Genomic DNA, 22415 nt, shown 5'->3' on the forward strand with positions numbered 1-22415 from the left:
GAGACTAGAAGAACAGACAGGCCTGGCTTCCTTTACATCTTCCAAGCAACCTGATGACTCAGGCAGCTCGCAGACATCTCACATATTATCTTGACAGTTATTCTGGACACCAGATAATCTGTGTATAAAATACTTGATGGAATTTTCTTGTATTTGTTTTGCAGGACTGCTTCAAGAAATACATGGATTCATTTCCCATGCTTTTTAAATATGCTGCATTGCTCCCAAGACCATGTAAGGTCAACCGACATTTAGCCTCTCTCTGAGAAAAAGCCAGACTTCAGGTAATCCCAGCTCACCTATATGTGGTTCACAACAAGTGCAGATCCATGTAAGGTAGTAAATCATGGTTTCATTATTTGGTCTTGTAATTTTGTTTTTAAAAATTTGATAACTGCCGCCAAAGAAAAGGCAACCCATTTGACTTCTGCTTTGTACCTATAGATTCTTAGATATGAAAGAATTAAAAATCTGCTGTGTCTGGGAATCTAGCTGGAAATATTGGCTCCAACTTGCCTGCAATAGTGAGCGATGCCCTGCTAAGAAAGGAAAAATGGGGCAAGGTTTGGAGCAAATTTCACTTTGCATTTGGCTTCACTGGGGCTGTGAAGGGACCTTGTTCTGTTGTCCACTTCTTTTTGTCTTTTGAGATGTGGTCTTGCTATGTAATTCAGGCTAACCTTGACCTCACTTTGTAGCCCAGGCTGGTCTCGAATTTGCAACAATCCTCTTGTCTCAGCTTTCCAAGTGCTAGGATCACAGGCATGAGCCATCACACCCAGCTGTTGTCCACATTCTGCCAAGTCAGATTTGGACTTTTCTGTCGTCATGCTCTAGAGTGAAGATGCTTGAAGTCTTTAGACAGCTCTAGAAATTCATTTTATTGAAATGTTTTTCTAAGATGGGAGCTCTTGTTTTACTCCTTTTTTCCCCCTTCAATTTAGCTTTGTTTTTAAAGACCTTTATTACTTGTCTGGTGTGATATTCACATTTTGTGATATATAAGAACTCCCAGAGAGTCTAGTATATGGGGTTATGTTATTACAAATATAGTTTTAGTGTATTAATCTCTTATGAAGTCAGCCTTCTGCATCTAGGAGTTATGTACCCACACATTCAACCAACCACAGATTGAGTATACTTTTATTTTTATTGTATCTGTCCTAAACATGTGCAGACATTTCCCCCATCATTACTCCCCAAACAATAAAATATAGCAATTATTTACATGACATTTACTAGGTATTGTACTAGGTATTATAAGTAATTAACAGATGAGTTAAAGTGTTTGGGAGGAGGTGCATGGGTTATATGCAAATACAGTTGCACCTAGGGACTAACAACAAATTCTTTTGGCTGGAAAAGGTAGCAAGTCACCAAGCAATTGATTCTAGTTTATATGTCAAATACTAAATATTGAGCACCAGGACAAAATTTTTTCATTAAAATATGTTGTGTACCACATTTTATAAATTTCAAAGCAATTGTGTATCAAAGTATGAACGTACTACCATAATATTATATATAAGGAAGCATGCAAGGATTTTGGTATCTGATTCCCCAATATTAATGATAAGCCATTAGCTCTTCAGTCACTTACATGTAATAAAAATGTATCTCTCTGGTCACTGAAAAGCCATGCTGTCTAGGCCGACTTTTAAAGGTTGGAAGAGCTAACAACTCACTGTTCCTTAATTTTTCTTTTCAGGAATTGTCAGTTCGAAGCCTGCCACTTCTAAGGCCAAAAGAAGTCTCTGCCTTCAGGTGATTTTTATGCCTGTTCAATTCTGCAGTGACATTGTACTGCAAATAATGTCTTTAAAATAACTAGCACATGAGTATGCAATAGTAGCCTTGCATGATAAGGACAGCCAACTCAGTAAGTAACTCTTAGCTCTACTCCTGAACTGGGCCAGGCACAGAAAAAAGTTGTTTGTTTCCTATATAATACACAAGAGGTTATTTTTCAGAAAGTTTAATGATAATGGGATGTGATTTAGGTCATGGCTTTTACTGACACAACTGTACTTAATTTAGGTTAAAATGGGCAACTCCGAGAGTCAGTACACCCTTCAAGGATCTAAAAACCATAGCAATGCTATTACTGGTGCTAAGCAAAAGCCTTGCTCCCTGAAAATACGCAGCATTCATGCAAAAGATGAGAAGTCGTTGCATGGATGGACTCATGGGAGCAGTGGTACAGGTTACAAGTCCAGGTCCCTGGCCCGAAGCTGCCTTTCTCACTTTAAGAATCATCAGCCTTACGCATCAAGACTCAGTGGGCCCACAGGCAAAGTGTCCAAAGGCATCACCTATGCCAAGCACAGGGCAAGTGCCTCAGGAAATGATTTCCAGGTCAACAGTGCTGCTTTCTCCCCCGAGAATGGCTTCCACTGTGATGACCACAAACCAGCAGACAACCACATCACCTCGAAAGACTGCAACGGACACCTCCTTAACTGCTATGGGAGAAATGAGAGTGCTGCCCCGACTCCACCAGGTGAAGACCGCCGTAGCCCCAGAGTGCTCATCAAGACGCTGGGGAAGCTGGATGGGTGTTTAAGGGTCGAGTTCCACAATGGTGACAACCACAGCAAGGGGCCAGCAGAGGACCCAAGCGGTCCAGTGCAGCTGCTGAGGTATTCACCTACCTTGGCATCCGGAACCTTCCCTGTGCCAGAAGCCAGGAGGGACTCTGGTGCTGATTCTCCGGCCAGCCAGCGCCCTTCACCTACTGACTCTCGCCTTCGCTCCAGCAAAGGCAGCTCCCTGAGCTCGGAGTTGTCCTGGTATGACTCTCCTTGGGGCAATGCTGGGGAGCTGAGCGAGGTGGAGGGCTCCTTCTTAGCTCCCAGCACCCCCGATCCTAGCCTTCCCACCAGCTTCCCACCTGGTGATGCCAAAAAGCCTTTCAACCAAAGCTCTTCCCTGTCCTCCCTTCGGGATCTGTACAAAGATGCCAGCCGCTCCCCCTCTGGCTTTTGCCTTTCTGACGAATATATTGGCTCCCACACCAGCCTGAGCAATCGCGTCTCGTTTGCATCTGACATTGATGTGCCCTCCAGGGTAGATCACAGGGACCCCATCCAGTACAGTTCCTTCACCCTTCCCTGCCGGAAGTCCAAAGCCTTAACAGAGGATACTGCAAAGAAGGACACCCTCAAAGGCAGAATGCGACGCATCAGCGACTGGACAGGAAGCCTCTCAAGGAAGAAGAGGAAACTCCAGGTGAGGACAGGGGCGGAAGGGGCAGTCCCTCAGTTTCCCCATCTGTTAAACAGGAATGGTATGAGTTACCTGGAAGCCTAGGTGAGCTAGTGAAAGGGAAGAGCTTAGTGTAAGACCTGGCACACCTTCTGTTGAGGTGGAGTTTTTCTTCCTTGTTTGCTTGAGATACATGTTTTCACTCTTAGCCCATGACTTTAGTCTTTCCATGTCTTAGTGAATGAGGTCTGCAAGTGAAATATAGACCAGGTGGCTTGTACCACAGATAGATTCCTTACAGTTCTGGAAGATGGGAAGCCAAGGATTAGGGTGCCAGTGTGGGCAAATTCTAGGGAGGGCCTTCTTGGCTGTAGATAGCCACCTTTTCACTTTGTGCTTATCTAGTAGGGAAAAGGGACCTCTAGGTTTCCTCTTCCCATAAGGACATTAATCCTATAATAGCCCCACCCTAGTGGCCTCATTTATATCTGAATCCTTCCCAGAGGTCCAACCTTCTAGTATCATCCCACTGGGGGTTAAGGTTCAACTTAAGTATTTTGAGAGGTTACAAAGCACCCAGCACCTAGATTCCATGCTTGCATGTGTATGAGCTCTGTAGGCCTATCATATGACCTGGCCAATGTTATAAGAAAAGAACAGAGTTGGGAAAATGCCTGGATGAGTTGGTTATCTGGGTACTTTGCTAGAGCTCTTTCAGCCTGAGCAAAAAGGATTAGGTACACATGGTTATTTTTAGAAAAGTAGGCTCCCGGAATTTGGTATTCCTTGGAAAATTTAAATTTCTCTGCTAAAATTGGTGTATCAGGAAAAAAAAAATTGACAGTGCATCTACATGAATAATCTGACCACATCCTCATTTGGCTAGCTAATCAGATTTTGAAAATGTCTTATATCCAGGTGCATGTAATAACAAAAATAATAATGCTAAAATAGGAATCAGGATGATAATAAATTTTCATGTTATATGAAGTTCTGTTAAGGGAACAAAGTGGCTTAGCTGCCAGTAAGAAAAATATAATTTGCCCTTTTAAGACCCAGTGGCATTTGTTAGATGTTCCGGTGATGGTGGTTTTTTATTTTAATTATAGAAGGAAGAAAACTTTTTAGTTTGTTGCTTAGGTAAGTCAAAGAGTTGAAGGGAAATTAAATGAGCAATTAATTTGTGGCACAATTGTCTTAACCATCTCATATATATATCTTAAAAAGTTGGATGAAATTTCCCTGAGTTGATTTCAGATTTATACAGTTGACCACTAGTTTCTTCCTGCCTGCCACAGTTACCACCCTTGGGATTTTGCCTGGGTGCCCTTTTTCCTTCCCACAGACATGAAGAAGACATGATAACCATCCTGCCTCCAGGACCTCTTCATTTCCCCAGATATAGTCATTTGCTTACTCCTTAGTCATCACTTCTTTGGCTAAATTACAGAATAGTGGAGATTTCTTTGGCCTTTTTTTTTTTTTTTGAGTCTCATTTCCCAGACAGCTGGTAATAATGGAGTAGCATGATGGGGCCATCGCCCCTGGGGACTTTGGACTGCAGTCCACATTGAGAAATCTCTGTTACAGAAGCGGCCCATGTTCAGCTGCCTACTGACATGGCTCATCTGCTGTGTCCCCCAGGTGACGCTGTCAGGGAGCCAGTTACTCCTGTTTCCTGCCTGCACTGAATGTGCCTTCCGCCTGCTGCATATGCAACTCCATGGAACCCACTGAGTTCAGCTTCACAGTTCAAGGGCAGGACACTTGCCACCTGGATGACCACTTCTGTCACTTGCAGGCTTTCACTGTCCAATTGTGTCACTGAAAACTTAACTCTGAGATGTTAGGGTACCTGAAGAATTAAGAACACAGTGACTAAGAACTTAAAAGCTAGAAGGGACTTCCCTTCATTTTAAAGAAAGCTGAAGGCTTGTGGAGTTTGAGGGTCCTTCCTGATGGTGTATGACTAGTTAATGGGGAGGAAGGGCTGTCTTAGTTACTTTCACTGAGACCCAATGTCTGACACCCGCATCTCTAAGGAGGAAGGTTTATTTTGGCTCATATTCCACAGAGGTTCCAGTCTCTAGTCAGCTGGCTCCAAGGCAGGGTGGCATAGCAGAGAGGCATCACAGAAGATGAAGAGCACATGGCATGGAAGCAGGAAGCAGGAAAGGGATCAAGGAAGTGGCCACGCCCAAAGCTACGCCCCCAGTGACCCACTTCCACCAAGCAGGCTTCCCCTCCCAAGTCACTTTTAATTATAACTCATCAGTGACTAGTCTGATATCTTGCATTCATGATCCAGTCACCTTCCCAAAGCCCTACCTATGATTGCATGAGGCTTTTGGGGGGGGGCATCTAAATATAAACCATAGCGAGGGCTGATGCCATTTCTGTGAAATCTCAGGCTTTTTCCACTCAGTCCATAGCTGAGGTAGTGTTGGTAACTACCATTAATTACTTGTGGCTATTGAACAATAAGATGAAAAACTTTTAGATTTTTAAAAACGGGCCTAGCTTTTAAAATTTTGCTTGCATTCCTTTTTTTTTTTTTTTTGTCTTTTTCTTTTTTATCGGTACCAGGGATCGAACTCACGACCGCCTGCTTGCAAGGCAGGTGCTTATGCCGCTGAGCTAAATCTCCAGCCCCCTTTGCTTGCATTCCTACAATTGATAAATTGTAAGTGTGAAAGGAACTAATTTTTATTTTTTAATTTTTTTATAAGAATGCCATTCTGTTGACTGGAGCTTTGCTTTCCTTTTACCATTTAAGGTAGACATTGGAATTAGATTTTTTAAATCTGCAATCTAAGCATGGGAGCAATGTGTGATACTGTACTGTTAATAAAGCACCAAACCTCTATCCTGCTTTTCCCTTCACTCCCCATCTCTCAGACTCCTGCACGCCAACAAGGTAGTGGTGTAGAAAGTCTTACATGATAGGTATTTGTTTTGCAGTAATATAAAAGAAAGTAGTCTTTTATGCATAGGGTTTTAAACCTGCCCTGGTAAGAACCCGAAAGCAGATTAATCTATGAAAAACCTACACAACTCCAGAAGAATAGTACACCAATGAAAGAGGAGAGGAAGAGAAGAAACATGTGTTAGCTGGTAGTATATTCTTGAATCACATAAACTCTTCAAACTAATTTTAGGTACAGTGAGACCTTTGTGCTGTCCTGGTTAGATTTTCAGTTGTATCAGTCAGGGTAGGCTACAGTTCGCTGCAGTAATAAAACTCTTCAAGTCTCTGTAGTTTAGTCTCCAAAACTGTTCTCTCAGTCATGCTGCACTGTCATCTCCAGTTAGCTGGTGGCCATAGTCCCCATGGTTCCCTAGGACCCACAGAACAGAAGAAAAACAAATTGCTGTTGACTTAATTTTTTGGTACTAGTTATTGAACCCAAGGGTGCTCTGTCACTGAGCTGTACTTCCTGCTGTTTTTATTTTTAATTGTGAGACAGAGACTAAATTGCCCAGACTGACCTGAAACTCAGTTCCCTCCCATCTCAAGACACCTGAGCCAGTGGGATTATAGCTGGGATTATAGGTGTGCCTTGTTTGGCATTGAATTTTAAAGCTTCCTCTTGGAAGCAACACATTTGATTTCTTACATTTATTGGGCAAAGCAAGGCATATGGCCATGCCTACCTTCAAGGGAAGGAAGGGGATAGAAAATTATCATGCCGAGTATCTAGGGAAGACTCAGAAATACTTTGTAGGAAGTGCTGGCAGACAAGCACTACAGGTGTGAATAAGTTAGTAACTTTTCCTAGAATGTGAGGAATGATAATCAGTTTTCCCTTAGCTGCTGAGAAGTTACTAATACCCTCCTGCTTCCTTGGGATGCAATTGACAAATAGCACTTGTATACATTTACCAAGTCTGCAACTTGATACTTGGAAATAAGTGCATATCATGCAATGATCATAACAATCAAGTTAGTTAACACATTTGTCACTTCATACTTTTTTTGCAGTGAGAGCATTTCAAGTGTACTCAGCAAGTTTCAAGTGTAAAAAACTGTGCTAACTATAGTCACACTGTGCTAACTATAGTCACGCTCACGTACATTCAGACCTCAGACATATTCATTTTGTATAACTGACATTGTACCCCGTTTGCCCACCTTCTACCCCTTGGCAACCTTTTTTTCCTCTCTTCTGAGTTTCACTGTTTGGACTCATGTATTAATGAGTATTAATACAATGTTTTTCAGTGGAGTGACATCCCTTTCTACCTTTGGGTACGGTAACCTAGTAGTCAGGTTATGTTATCCTTTGTCTATGGTTAGGTGATTGAAAGGAAATGGAAGTCGTGTTTTTTGTCCATGTATAACAAGTACCTTCACATTTACAACACAGTAACTAGGAATTCTATCTAAAGTGATGAAAGCCTTTTTAAAAAAAAAGTTTCTCAAAAGCCATTGTTAGCCTGAAAATTCATCATTGGCTGTTAAGATTACATATTGAAACTTTAGAAATTGACTACAGACTGGGAAAACTCATGTCTATGCATGAGGAATCAGTTCTAAATGCTATTGTACAATATTTTTTCATGTCTCAAGGAAATGTTGCCTTGCTAAGGTTGAATATATGATAATTAGCACTATAACTTGAAGTCTATTCTGAGAAAGAATGACAAGGAGTGTTTATAGGTGTCCTAGTTACTTTTTGCTGAGACAAAATACCTGAAGCCCAAAGTTGGGAAAGGAAAGGTTTATTTCTTACAGTTTTGGGAGGTTTCAGTCCATGCTCAGTCGACTCCAAGGCTGGCTGGCATGGTGAGGCTGCAGTTCATGGTGGCTGCAAACAGCAAGGCAGAAACCGGCAAAAGAGCCAGACACACCTTCTTCCTGTCATTACATCACATCCTGGCTCCACCCCTAGGTGGGTGGAGCACTGACATCATCAATCCAAGCTAGACAATGAACCAATCACAAATGCACAATGCAAACTCATGAGGCTTGGGGGCCACAGACATAAACCATGACAATAGGTCATATGTAACCTTGCCTGTGTGTGCTTTTTTTCTGGCAGCATTTTGCTTATTTTGAAACACTCCGTATGACACTTGTAGGCTGGCAGAGGTAATCCTGGTATTCTGGGGCAGTGAGTTAGACAGGCATAGTCGTAGCTGGAGAAATGTTGATACCAGCTAACTAAGAAGTATTCTGTGTCTCCTAGGAGTTTTTGAAGAATAATAAAGTGACAATTTAAAGGAAAATCTTAAAATATTTTGAAAGTTCCTGAGTGATTCACAGCAGCTGGCTTACTTGTTCTGCAGATGCATCAGGATATAAATAAATATTACTATAAGACATAGTGTGAACACACAGAAAATATTTTCATTGTTAATGGTGATGTTTGGGGCTTCTAGACATTTGGAAGTACTCTTCAAATGCATGATGATTTTGCCTATGAAAGATTGCAAGTCAATGCTCTTTGATTTCTGGATTTTGTTGTTGTTATTGTTGGTACTGGGGATCAAACTCACAACCTCACATTTTCCAGGCAGCCACTTATGCCACTGAACTAAACCCCGAGCCCCTGATGTGTTTCTTAAAGGCAAATTTACCCACACTGGAATATTGTAAAATAGGTCTTTAATCCATAGTCCTGGACCAACTTTGCCCTCACTTTGCTCTTGGTGCGTAAGAAATATTACGGGAGGCATACTAACAGCTGAATAGACTTTGAATGTGTTTAGCCTTTCTTAGCAGCTGTCTTAATCTAAGCCAGTGATGGTGAGCCTTTCAGCACTCTTAATAATATAAACAGCCCACTGCTGCATGCATACCATAAGTGATCTACTGCTCTAATCTATAAATTTGGAATGTCAGCACATTTGACCATTCTTTGTGTTCAGCTCTCTACATGTTCAACTCTAGGTTTAGTATAACTAGTCCAAATAGAGAGGCAACTGTTATAGTATAACTGTGAATTTTTAACTGCTTGTTTGATTTTTGGGGTATGGGGTTTGAGGCAGGGTCTTGCTATATAGTTCAGGCTAGCTTTGAATTCACTATGCACCCCAGGCTGTCCTTGAACTCATGACATCTTGCCTCTGCTTCCCAAGTGCTGGGATTATAAGTGCACACCACTATGCCTGGCCTACTTGTTTGATTTTTGTGTTCAGACAAAAATGTTAAAGTTAGGAATCATGTCCTTGGTATTCCCAGTACCTATAATAAAATATATGCTCAATTAAAAGTATGTGAACAAGTGACTATATTCTTTTAATGAAAGAAAGTCCCAAATTAAATTTTAAAATATGAAGGGAAAAAGCTACAGTTACTAACCAGTACCCTCTGCTGACAAGGAATCCTCAGCGCATGGTCTTTACCATATGAACTAGGAAAATAAGATACTAGAGATTTCTTGAGTTAAGAAGTCTGGATGTGGGTTGTCAGCCAGAAGTTGAGCATAGTATGTGTTTATCATAGAAGAAGAGAGAAGTTTGTGGGGTTTTGCAGAACAGGTCCTAGCTATTCGCTCTACCCTGCCATGCAACTAGTGGTTTTCTAACTCAGGTTTCAAATAGTCTAGAAGGAAAATAGATCTCAAGCATACATTCTTTCTGGGAAGACATTGATTCGCGGTTTGCAAAGAAGAAAAAAATGCATTCTAAAAATCTTCCCTAGTGTGTTTTAAATGTACTAATTTCTTAATGCTAAACATATGTTTGATTTAGGAGAACCAGTGGTATTTTATTTAAGCATTGACTTCACTGATATAAATTGGGTTGGGCAATACCATTTCTAAAATTCTTTCTGGTTTCAAGGCATGATAATTACAGATGTGTTTTTATTACAGGAACATTCCTTTACACCGCCATTATTAGTGACCACTGGTGGGACACTGAGGCTTTGTTGAGGGGGGATACTTTGGATACCCTCACCTCTGACGGTGATCAATTGTGTTGCACGCAGGAGCCAAGGTCCAGCTTTGACAGCTGCTCTGATGGACTGAATGCAGATATGCAGGCGCTGTCTCAGGTGCCCACCCTACTGTGGCCAGCGGGCTCGGCTCAGATCCTGTCTCAGAGAAGCGAATCCACTCATGCAATTGGCAGCGATCCTCTTCAACAGAACATTTACGAGAATTTCATGCGGGAGTTGGAAATGAGCAGGACCAACGCCGAGCACATAGAAACATCTACAGAAACTGTGGAATCCAGCAGTGAGTCGCTCAGCTCACTTGAGCAACTGGATCTGCTCTTTGAGAAGGAGCAGGGAGTGGTGCGGAAAGCCGGGTGGCTTTTCTTCAAACCCCTTGTCACCTTGCAGAAAGAAAGGAAGCTGGAGCTGGTGGCTCGAAGGAAGTGGAAACAGTACTGGGTAACACTTAAGGGTAAGCATGTTGTTGTAACTCCCGAGGGCCACTGGCATTTGTTACCTTTCCTGAACTCCTCATGAGAAAGTGTCATTGAGGTCTGCATCCCTCAGGGTTAATGAGAGGGATTCAATACAGAGTCTCACAATGTGATTTACTGTAAATCCTTTGCCAAACCTGTATACTCTGGCTTACTTATCTGCATACCTAGTGTCCAGTCTAACAGTAATGATTTAATTTAAAGGCCATTGCTTATTATTTTTTATGTATTACTGCACCACTCTGATACTATTCCTATATGTGTGTGTGTGTATGTGGAGGAGATAAAACTAAAACTACAAAGCATTGTTTAGTTATTAAGAATGCAACCTCAAATTTCACACCCTGCACATTTCCAGAACTTGCAAGCAGTATTTTTCATAGCTTGAATGTCATCTGGATTCTTGGATTATAGCGTTTCACTTCTATGAACTATGAAAGTCTAGTTATTACCAGCAGGGGCAGGTGTTTTTGTTTTTGTTTTTGTTTTTGTTTTTCTTTTACACTGGATATGGAACTCAGGGTCTTGCATATGCTAAGCATGTGTTCTATCCCTGGGATCTGCTACTAGCTCCAAGTGCAGCTCTGCTTTCTGTCTGTCTTCTTCCCACCCTTTTCCCATCCCTTTTCTCTCTCCCTCTTTCTTTTTTCCTCCTTCTCTCTCTCTCTGTCTCTCTCTCTCTCTCTCTCTCTCTCCCTCACCCCTTCATGAAGGAAATAAAAACAGGAATTTGTTAAGATGATACATGTTTCTTCAAGCATTGCCATTTAAAAGTATATTTGCTTTGTTTATGATGGTTTTGTAGATTTGAAGAAATCTAAATGTCTTGGGAGGAACTGGAGCCCCTTAATCTACACAGTGCTAATTTATACAGATGCAAACAGGAGGAGCAGCATCTAAGCCTAACAGGCTGGCATTTTGCACAGCGCTCCTGTGTCTCTGTCACAGGATCTGAATGTGATGTGTTAAAAGTCAGACCTTGTTATCAGGTGGCACCCTTTCCCGGCATGGAAGAAGGCTGAAATGGAATAGCATCTCTGTAGATAGCACATGTGAAATGCCTGCAGCCCTCTGGATTGCCCCCCCACACAAGCGTTCCTCCTTTGCCCCCTAGTTATAAATATGGAACCTTCCCACAGCCTTGCAGCACAGGCACCATGTCTGATTACCCATAAACCCCTCTGGTAAGACATACCTTTGGAGTAACACTGTTCCTTGTGTGGAGTGGGAAAGGGTGTGTGAGCTATAAAGGAGCCAGTAATCTGTCCCCACTGCAGTCTTTTTGGACTCTAGATTTGGATCCTGTGGTACATTATGGCTGAGAACGGCAAAGAACTTACTCAGTTTTTGTATATGGGCGAGGCAGTTTTATATGAAGGACAGCAGAGATTTGGCAAAGTGGGAATAATGTGTTGAATCTAGTAATACAATAGTTTGATGGGCTAAGAAGTTATGTCTTCAGGCTTAAAAGTTAAAGAGCTATACATGATAGGCTAGGGAGATTCGATTGTGATATAAGTGAGAAAGATTTGGGAATTTGATTGCAGACTCATAATGAATTTCTTTAGTAATAAGGCCAAAGTAAAAATCAGTGTGATCCTCGCCTCTGACAGAGGCATCATGTCTTTTGCAAAGGAGGCGCATTCTCCTTCCTTTGCCTCAGTCAGAGCTGGCCATTTCCCTCCTAGCAGGCCTGGTATGTATTGGACAGGACTTGTTCATTAACAGGAAAATGGCTCTTGAGAAAGCTTTACCTGAAGTGTCCCTATCTGGAGAGAGAGTGAACCTGTTGGTGGTGATGGGGAGCTGAACACCCGGAATTGTTTATGAATCACTGGTGAAGCTCTTAGAATGGAAGCACTTAATCCATAATGTGTCATGTGCCTCTTTTTTTTTGAAATTAAAATTTGTTTCTTAAAATTAATGCTTTTGAAAGTTCTTTCCCTGCCTGCTTTGAAAATCCTGGGTTCCTCTCCACAGCAATGGAAGGTGGTGGTGTGAAGGTATGTATGACCATATCTTACCTGCAAGAGCAGAGCCTTCCCCGACAGTGAAAGGATTTTGAGCCATATCATATGGAAGAGGGCATCAGGATCTAGGAATCTTTATCCCAGTGAAAATAAGAACTGGGGTGAGTGTGAGCCTCAGTGTTGTAAAGGGAACTTGACTTTGTTCTGATTCTCCAAAGGTTAGGATGAGACTATTGGAGGTGAGGCCAACTGTGTGTCACTGAAAACAACCACCACGTCTAAAACCACAGGCACGCAGGAAGACAGTGCCATACCTTCTTGCTTTGCTTGCTTCTGACAACACTGTTGCACAGCTGGATTTTCAGAGCCTCCTTGTTGTGGGTTGGGATGGGGAACCGAGTCAGCTGTAGGCAGGTGTCATGGAAGGGTTCATTGCCAGGCGCCCACAGTTCACCCTGGAAGGTAGACCAGGACTTCTGGCTGCTGACTTCAGGGGCGGGGATGGGCTGAGTTTTCTTTGACTACTTTAAGATCTTTCTGCCTGTGCCCTGCTCTCTTAAAGCTTGCTTGTAAAACACTTCAAGATGCATGGATAAAGGGTGCTTTGTAATTGTTATCAAACACACATTCCTCATTTCCTTTCAGCCAAGGCTAAGCACATGATAAAAATGTTTTTCCCAGCCTGACCTTTCCCACATGGCTTTCTACACCTTTTTCCTCTGGGAATTCAGTGTGTTAAAATTCCACTTTCTTGACTTAGAGTCCAAGTTGCAATGTTTGGAGTTAACTCTTTGTTTTCATCCTAATTAAAAGCATGTAAGTTCATTAAGGCAGAATTTTAAAATTGTACTTCAAATATCTATGTAGGTAAATTGGAAAGAGTTTTCTGTAGACAGCAGTTGCCAGCCAGCTGTCTGGTGAGCTGCTTTCATTGCATGTATAGGGATGCTAAGGGCGCAAATGTTTTTCAGGGTTGGGAGACTGTAATAAATTTTTTAACAAGGGTAGTTCTGCTTTTTAACTGTCTTTCTAATCTGTGGATTTTCATATAGTTCATAGGGACTTCCTAGAATGAAGAGTTCACAGGTTATTAAAGATATCCCTCAAAATGCACAGCATACTTTGTGCAACATCAGAAGAGAAGTTCATCAGATGATTTTAGTAAGTCAATATTTTTGTCCTGAGGTTTCCCAGAAGCAGAGAATTTAGGGAAAGTATGGGACCAGAAATGTTAGGGGCAAGATGTATTTAAGGGATGGCCGAGACTGATTGTTCTCTCCCACTTCTGGTATTTCTATTCCTGTCCCTTCTGCTGTACTTTCACTACTGTTACAGTCTTTAAATTTTTTTCTGCTTCTGTGCTAAGGAAACCATCCACTGTCATCCCTTCAGGCCAATCCCCCTGCCTGGTGGGCACAAGTCATGGCTATTGGCTGCAGCACTGGGGCAGATAAAAAGAGACATCATTAACACAGGTCCGCTGTGTTGTAACTCCAGCACCCGCTTGCAGATATAGAGTTCTTTCATGTTAAAATTGATGTAGCAGGGTTAAGATTGATTTCTTGTTCTTTAAATTCAGCAGGCACAAAGTTGTGTATATGGTGCTGCCATTGAGGTCGGGCTCTGAAATGAACTGTCCACACTGAGCTGTGGTCTGGGGATGGGGTGTGTGGTAAAATCTTGGCACCCCTCCAGTGTTTACGTTTGTTTCCTCTAGATGTAATGATTCAAATCATGGCCTTTAGAATACAGTATTAGGGGACCTGGGAAGTAAAGTTTAACCCACTGGAAAAAATTTTTGGATGTAGTATAGCTGGCATGGCTCTGTCACTTTACCCTGGTCCTTGGGTCACAGATCGTGAAACATGGCATGTTCCTCAGACAGGAACAGCCTTTCCTGATGTGAAGATTGGGCTTATTGTTTGCAAAGGCATCGTGGTGGAAAAAGAGAGTGCCTCAGGCCTGCAAGGAGGAGCTTCAGGCCTTAATTTTTTGTTCTTTTCCCTTATCTTAATATGTGAATGTACTCAGCCTACCAGTTTAGATGACGTTTCTGATTTAGTTTCCTATGCTAGGGATGAAGTTCATGGTCCCCCAGGATGCTGACCAGAGGCTCTGCCACTGGGCTGCACCCCAGCCCATGGTTGAATTTTACCTGCTAGGAGGAGCAGTTGCTCAGTATGACTGCCATGGGAGGAGAAAGTGCTGTCTTTGAAGTCCAAGCTTGGAGCATCTTCTTGTCCTGGCTTCTGTGCTCTGTTATTTGTTCCTATTAAGACTTAGTGTTAGAGGAAGCAATTAAACTAACAAGAGTCACATAGATTTTAAAACATATATGAACGAGGACATGGTGCAGTGGGATACATTGTCGCTGCGTTCACTGTCAGTGCCTACTGTTGGGTGAAAGGGGTTTTCAGAGCACAGATAGTTAGTTACCACATCATCACTATACATATTTGCAGGAGCTTGACATGTGAGAGGTGCTCGGAAATGTTTCTCAGATACAGGTTGGAAGGAAACATACTTGCATGCTCATTGGAAGCATCAGTTTGTTCCAAAATCATGTCTAATATGAATGACATTCCTATCTAATGAGTAAAACAGGCCCTCAATAACTTCCATCTGTAATACTTTATTAGCTTATTAAGGAAAAATAAGTACCTAAAAAAGTAGCAACATTTTAGAGTAATATTCAAAGGCATATTTAAATTTTTCTTCCTTAGCCTAAATTAATAAGACTATTATAACATTTCCTATTACCATGAGGTAAAAGATACACTAAGTTACATGGCATTTGGAGGATAAATCAACTGAGTATTTTCTCATAAATGGCAAAGTTCTGTCAGTATACTCAGTTTCTAGTTACTGCTGCCACAAATCGCAGGTGAGACTGATGAGCAGGGGATTTCTTCCGCCTCCCCTGTGCAGGTCTCCTAGGTAGTGCAGCCTTGTGCTTAAGAACCCGGATACAGGTCAGACCGTTGCTCCATTGCTGTCCACACTGCTGTGTGGGTGAGAGCTTTCTTCCAGGTCTCTTGTCTGGAGAGCAATTTAAAAAACCCTGCTGGCCTTGTGGAAAAGGAATTAAAGGAGCCAGCATGTGTGGAGTATCTGGAGGAATGAAGCAATGATGCTTGGCATTGTTACCACTGATGTTACGTTTACACCTCACTTGAGTTCACACTAGCACAGTGAAGCCTTCTTCAGGAGCCAGCTTTTCTTTGATAATTGTGTTTGTACTACATATTCATCTCATTCAAGTTTTGGGATTTTGTTTTGTTTTTTTGGCTACGTCGCTTCCTTCTCCATGCCTTTGCCTTTCCTTACCCCAGTTGGGCAGTGGGGACATTTATTATCTTGCTTTTGTCTTTTCCAGGCTGTACCCTGCTGTTTTATGAGACCTATGGGAAGAATTCCATGGACCAGAGCAGTGCCCCACGATGTGCCCTCTTTGCTGAGGACAGCATTGTGCAGTCTGTCCCAGAACATCCCAAGAAGGAAAACGTGTTCTGCCTCAGCAACTCCTTTGGAGATGTCTACCTTTTCCAGGTACTGCTGTGCCGTACGTGGAGGGTCCAAGGAGAGGCATGGAGTAAATGAGAAGGAATGGAAATGACAAAGTTTAGAAATGATAAAGAGTGAATACTGTGTTAGCTTTTGGATTAGGATTTGATCAGGAGGTATGAACTTCTGCTGCTGCTATGCCGTGGGGCCACGGCCAGTCTCGTCATTGGTACAATGGACACGTCTCAAGTTCCCAGGGCTGTGCCCTGCAGATACTCACAAAAGCCCAAATAAGATTCATAAGGACCCTGCTCTGGATTAATTCACAATATGGAGAGTAACATATCCAGGGTCCCCAGAGTTGATGCTTTTTTAAGAAAATGTGTAGAGAAGGAGCTTAGTCTGTGACCAAGAGTCCAGCAGAAGAAGCAGGCTTTCCTGGAATACTCTCGTGACCCGATATTCTGAGATCTCTGTCCCTGTGGAAGTGACCTTAGGATGTTAAAATTCAGGTTATCTACTGTTAGCAGCTTACGAGCAATTGCAGTGTTATAGAACATGGTGGTGCTGAGCCCTAGGTGATAGGTCAGCATTAGATTTGCATCCTGGTGCTGTTGTTGAGTATGTATGTTGTTTGGGAGCACTTAGCAAGCATCACTGAGGTTCAGACTCTAAATTTTAGATTAATAATAATGATTTAAAGGATTACTGTAAAGGTTAAGTAATATCATGTACATATGTTTGTGCTAAAGAAATTTTTTTGAGATGAGATCGGACTGCATTGCCTATACTGGCCTTGAACATGTGGACTCAAGATTCTACTGTATTAGCCTCTGAAATAGCTGGAATTATAAGTGCGTGTGGCCACACGTGGCTAATATTTTAAACTATTCTTATGTAATTTAAATGAGATAGGAGTGATAGCCAGGAAGTATAAAGTACTTCTCAAATCCCTCTCCATCTAAACCTAGTACTTCATGTAGATACAATGCCAGCTGTGTAGATTGCATTTGGCTGGAAAGATTGTGGGAAGCCTCCGAGGTCCCTGGAGGGGACCCTATGTGCCTTCAGAGCTCCTGCAGAGCAAATGTTCTCTAGGCTAGCTCTAGCTAGAAATGTCTGTCGTGTTTACTGCAACAGGTCTTTCTGGGCATAGCAGTAGTAACCTGCAGCCTTCCTGCTATCCCCAAGCTAACTTAACTGACAAGGGTCAGGGCCTGAGGTTTGATTTTCCTTCACTTACAAGAAAAATTGTTTGAAAATTTCTGTACTCCTGTGTAGCAAGGTAAGGAATTGATGTTAACCCGGATTGTAGGGCCGGTGATGTCTTAGATTAAATCTTTATGTTCGTTCCTTAGAGCTAAATATGAAATGAATATTTTACTTTGTGATCCAGGCAAAATATCTTTAGTTTTAAGAAGTTTTACCAATTGTTCCTATTTTATAATCTTAAAGCCCACAGAGTATAAACTCCACGGTTTGTATAGTAGGCCTGTGGATAAGATAAATTAGAAGTGCTTTTCAGCCTGCTCAAAAATCCTACCCACTTGTCATTATCCTTATTCAAACTTTCCTTATTGTTTTTTAAATAAAATATTTTTCATTTATAATCATGGTATTGTCCGCAGGTACCAAAGAGCAGAAAAAGGAAAACATTCCATTTTCCTAATATTTGAAGACAGTGACTTTAATGTTGTTACTGTATATTATTTCTGTATAATTTTTTATTGATATTTTTCATAATTGAGGTCATACAGATGTAGTTATATGTTCAGATTACATATTTCAATATTTTGGCCCCAGTATCTTTCCTTCTGTTAAAATTCTAACAGTTAAGCAGCTTTTTCCCATGTGTCCCTGGTTTGCAGCTGCTACTGTTGTGGCTGCTCACTCTTCCTGTCTTATTTAAGGCTCCATGATTGTTTCACTGCAGCTCTCTGTGTCCTCTCAGGCCCCCCGGACCTGAGTTGAGTAGCTGGATGTGTTTTTGAGGTTAAACTCTCTTTATGAAGTGCAGATGCTTCCTAGGTTTTACACATCAGAGCTCAGCCTGCCATTTTGGAGGGCACTGTTGCGTTACAATCATTTCCAAATGTTTGCCCTTCCTCTGTGTTAGGCCACTAGCCAGACAGACCTGGAGAATTGGGTCACTGCCATACACTCTGCGTGTGCATCCCTTTTTGCGAAGAAGCATGGGAAAGAGGACACTGTGAAGCTGCTGAAGAGTCAGACGAGAAGTCTGCTTCAGAAGATCGACATGGACAGCAAGATGAAGAAGATGGCCGAGCTGCAGCTGTCCGTGGTGAGCGACCCCAAGAACAGGAAAGCCATCGAGAACCAGGTACTGTTAGTTCACAAATGCATCTTAGCTGGGGTGTTCATGCTCCTGGGACAAGTAGTTTCTGAGGCTCCTGAGTTTGTGTTCTTCATGACTGTTCTTTTGTGATGCAAGGAATAGGATATACTTTACAACCTTTGGTGGATGGATAGAGATAGGTTTAATATCACTTACCTGAGATTCTTGGAATCAGCGATGTTTAAATTTTTTCTTAACTTTTTCCGGATTTTGGAATATTTGCATATACACAATGAAAACTCTTTAGGATGGACTTAAGTCTAAACACAAAATTATGTTCCCTATATACGTTCTATACATAGCCTGAATATAAAGTTTTATAATATTTTCAATAATTTTGTAAATTAAGCAAACCGTTTATATGGAAAGTGTATGCCAGAGTGCATGGTTTCCTTTCATTCTACAGAATGTTAAGAATAGTTCCTGTGCTTCCAAGTGGGCCTGCTCCTCAGATGGGATGTGTTGTTTATTTCAATAGTACCTGTCAGCAGACTCCAAGCTGCAAAGTACTTTTAACACGAAAGTGAGAAGAAATCTGATCCATCAAAAAAGCAGGCAGAAGTTGGAGGGTGTTTTGGGATCTGACTAGAAAACAGATGCTGCACCTGAGCACATTTTGTGTTCTCCCTGCTCTACCTGCAGACGTCTGGGAGGAGGTTAGGTCCTGAGGCCGCCTGGCTGGGCCTCCCACCCTGCTGTCTCTGTGCAGTGCAGTGTGTGACATCAGCTCCTCCACTGAGGGTAGTGACCGGTCAGAGGGCTTCAAGGAGAATTGGTTATCCTGGGGTTCTCTTTATATGACATCTTACCTGTGGTCCTGGAGTTCCAAGTTCTAGTCATCACAGCCTGTCTACTAGACATGTCACTTACAGAGTCCAGTATCAGAGTATTTAGTGCATTCATATCAAAACCCTCATAGCATATGTACATACCTATGTTTATAGTAGCACAGTTGTAATACTAATTCATAATAGCTAATCTTGGAATTGGCAGATGAATGAAAATATGGTATTTATACACAATGGAGTCCTACTTTGCCATAAAGAAGGGTAAACTGGCTGGGGATTTAGCTCAGCAGCGTAAGTACCTGCCTTGCAATCAGGCAGTTGTGAGTTTGATCCCTGGTACCAATAAAAAAGAAAAAGAAAAAAGAAAAAAGAAAAAAAGAAGGGTAAACTTGTATCATTGGTAGGAAAATGGATTCATAATATTAAGTGCAAGAAATGAGATATGCAAGCTTAAAAGTTGTTCAATTTCTTTTATATGAGGAACCCAAAAATATAAATAAAGAGCAAAATAAAAGAGTATGGAAAAAGGGAGATCTTGCAAGAAGAAATAAATGGAGAGATTGAGGGGGAGGGGAAGAGGACGGGGTCATGTGTTATGTGCATGTACAAGCTCCCCATGAGGATGGTAATCATTACACACTGTAAACATGTACTAAAACATTGAAAACAGAGCCCTGTTGTTGGGATCGTGATGCGGAAAAGCATGGCTTTAACCTTTCTTGACTCTTCTTAGTTTGGCTTTGGAGTCATATGTAGTCCCCCAGAAGGAAACCAAAGCTGGAGTTCTTAGGGCCTTACACTTAAGGCAGGTGGTTGGGTTTCAGGAGACAGAAGGGAAATTTGGCTACTTTGAGAGGCCCTCAGCTTCTGCGCTTGTGTGTTTGTGTATGTGTCCATCCTTTTTGTGACCACAAAAAGTTCAAGCGAATGGCTTTTAAAGCATTTAGATTTTCACCCAGTGTGGTTTCATTCCTTCACCCATGGTTTGTAAATGCTGACTGGGTGATGTCACAATTGGAGCTCTTCTCCGATTGGGAGGGGAGGTTGCTTTAGCATAAATCCTGTGCAAATCTAAGGCCACTGAGGACCTGGAGGGGAGGTGTTCTAAAGAGTAGGATCGTCATCCTTGGTCGCCCATTACCCACTCTTTGACAGGATCGTCACCTTATGTTAGTGTGCCACCCTCATTGCTACTGCGTTCTCTTATCAGTTCTCCCCTGTCCCGTGCCTGTCCCTAACCCACTCCCACCCCCTGCTTCGCACACACAGAATCCTCCTATAGCACACTTGTGTCTTGCTGGAGAGGAACCATTTGGATTCATCTTCAGAAATCCTCCTCATCACATTGGCAGTGTTTTAGGTTATAATTTAATCCTGTTTCCCAACAGGGCTTTGCAGTGGGTGACGGGAATGACATCTGCTGGGCCCACTAGGCCAGATCATTTGCCAGAAGGTTTCCAAAGAGAGCTGTTTACTCTTTACTTGCAGACGCATCGGCTAAGAAATATTCCAGGGGTTATGAACACATGTTTGGATGCTTTTATGAGATCTTCTTTGACCTAAACTTGTGATGTGGCACCCAAAGGCAAAGTGTCCACTGGTTGAGACCAAACATCCTATATGTGTATAGTGTTCTCTTAAGCTACCTTTAAAACTTTCTGTGAAAGAGGAGAGCTCTGTCCATTTAGCATCTAAAAATCTCAGCTCCCTTGTAGACTTTGTTTTCATAGTGCTGTCCTTGGAAATGCTGAGGACCTCAGACCTAGTCACAGTGTATCCCAAGCTAGCAGAATGCACAGTCTAGATGATATCACGCAAGATCAGATCCCTGGAATAAGGTTTTTTTTTTTTTTTTTCTGGAGTATGTGGGTGGAGAAATACCACTGTTAATGCTTTTTCCTAATAAAAAGACATTATCACAATATTAACAGCCGAGTTTCATACAGTAATGGGGTCACATGCTTTGCTTAAAATAAACCATCAGATGGTCTGGTCCTCAGGCCTCCCGGGCGTTCCTGGGGGCAGGATGATGCAGCTTTCACTTGAGCGTAGCCAATGCGGAGCAGGCTATGCCCAGCGGCCACATGCTGGAGAGGCTTTGAAGTTCTGCGGCAGGAGGGTTGTAAATTAAGTCCAGTTAGTACTTCAGTTTCCTTTCCGCTTATTATTTCAAACAAGTAAATAAGGACAGGGCTTCACCACCCTCAGGCGGTCCTGGCATCCTCCCAGATGGCTTCCCCCAGCCTGTCTCCTTGTGTGCCTGGGGGAAGGGGGTCCCCACTGTGCCTTGGCTGAGAAAGCAACAGTGAGGCTACCAGGACCCTGTGGCGCAGAAACAATGCTTAGCTGGCGGCGGGGGGAGGGGGGGAGTTTGCTGTGTGTTTTGTGGGCCTTCTTTTAAGTGTTTAACTCAGGGTTGAAAATGAAGAAGAGGGTGCACTGAATTTAAACAACTGAAAACTGTGGAGACGTGAGTAATGTGAATGAAGCTTTGGCGAAAATAAAAGGTGTGCGTGTTGGAGGAGCACCTTGGGGAGTAAACTGTTGGCGACTGGACTCTGGGATGCGGCCTTGGGTGGGAGATGAGGCCAGGTTATGGAGGCAAGGATGAAGACTAGGACTTTATTCAGCAGGCAGTGGGGAGACGGTGGAAGTGTTTTAGGCGGGAGAACAGAGCTTGGTTTAGTTCAGTGAGTGTTTATTAAATGCACACTCTGGCCGAGGCCAGCGTGCCCAGTCTAGGAGTTCAGAAAACCATGTGTTTGGGTGCAGTCAGTCAAAGAGGATGAGAGGTAGTTGGGCATGTAGTTTCAGAGCATAGAATGGACTCAGAGCAGATGGTGTCTCAGAGTGCTGGGAAGAAGTCCATAGGGCTTCTGCCTCGGGTCCTGGATGACTTCCTGGAGGAGGCATGCTCGAATCACTTCCTGAAAAATGAAGAATTAACCAGAAGAGGAGCAGACAAGGGCGTTCCCAAAGTGGTGCAGTCTGGGCAAAGGCAGGGTGCTCTGGAACAACACAGGGCGCCCTGGTGGTTTGGATGTTTCGGCAGGTGGTTAGGAGTGAGTGGCACTGTTGTTCCCTGTGCTACTGGCAAAGCTGCAGCTTTGCCCTCCCTCAGGTGCATCTTCCGTGGGACGCTGGTGAGGTTTGCATCTGGACAGCAGCCCTGATCCCAGATCCTCTAACAGCTGTCTTGCTGCTGGCGAGATGAAG

At 42.6% G+C, this 22415-nt stretch overlaps 1 protein-coding gene across 5 annotated transcripts in view; it reads left to right on the forward strand.

The window, feature by feature from the left end:
- Tiam2 (TIAM Rac1 associated GEF 2) overlaps positions 1-22415 on the forward strand; it is a 193919-nt gene that overhangs the window by 93842 nt on the left and 77662 nt on the right. For all 5 annotated transcript variants that reach the window (XM_023564560.2, XM_063232930.1, XM_013151077.3 and 2 more), the window contains 6 exons: positions 165-284; positions 1709-1764; positions 2038-3228; positions 10139-10559; positions 15928-16100; positions 18172-18396. In XM_023564560.2, coding sequence (XP_023420328.2) covers positions 2044-3228; positions 10139-10559; positions 15928-16100; positions 18172-18396 — 2004 coding nt within the window. In that variant the 5' untranslated portion in view covers positions 165-284; positions 1709-1764; positions 2038-2043. The remainder of the gene's footprint in view (positions 1-164; positions 285-1708; positions 1765-2037; positions 3229-10138; positions 10560-15927; positions 16101-18171; positions 18397-22415) is intronic.

This window comes from Cavia porcellus, unplaced genomic scaffold, assembly GCF_034190915.1.
Source record: "Cavia porcellus strain 051 isolate PalLab524CR breed Dunkin Hartley unplaced genomic scaffold, mCavPor4.1 scaffold_22, whole genome shotgun sequence".
Lineage (NCBI taxonomy): Eukaryota > Metazoa > Chordata > Mammalia > Rodentia > Caviidae > Cavia > Cavia porcellus.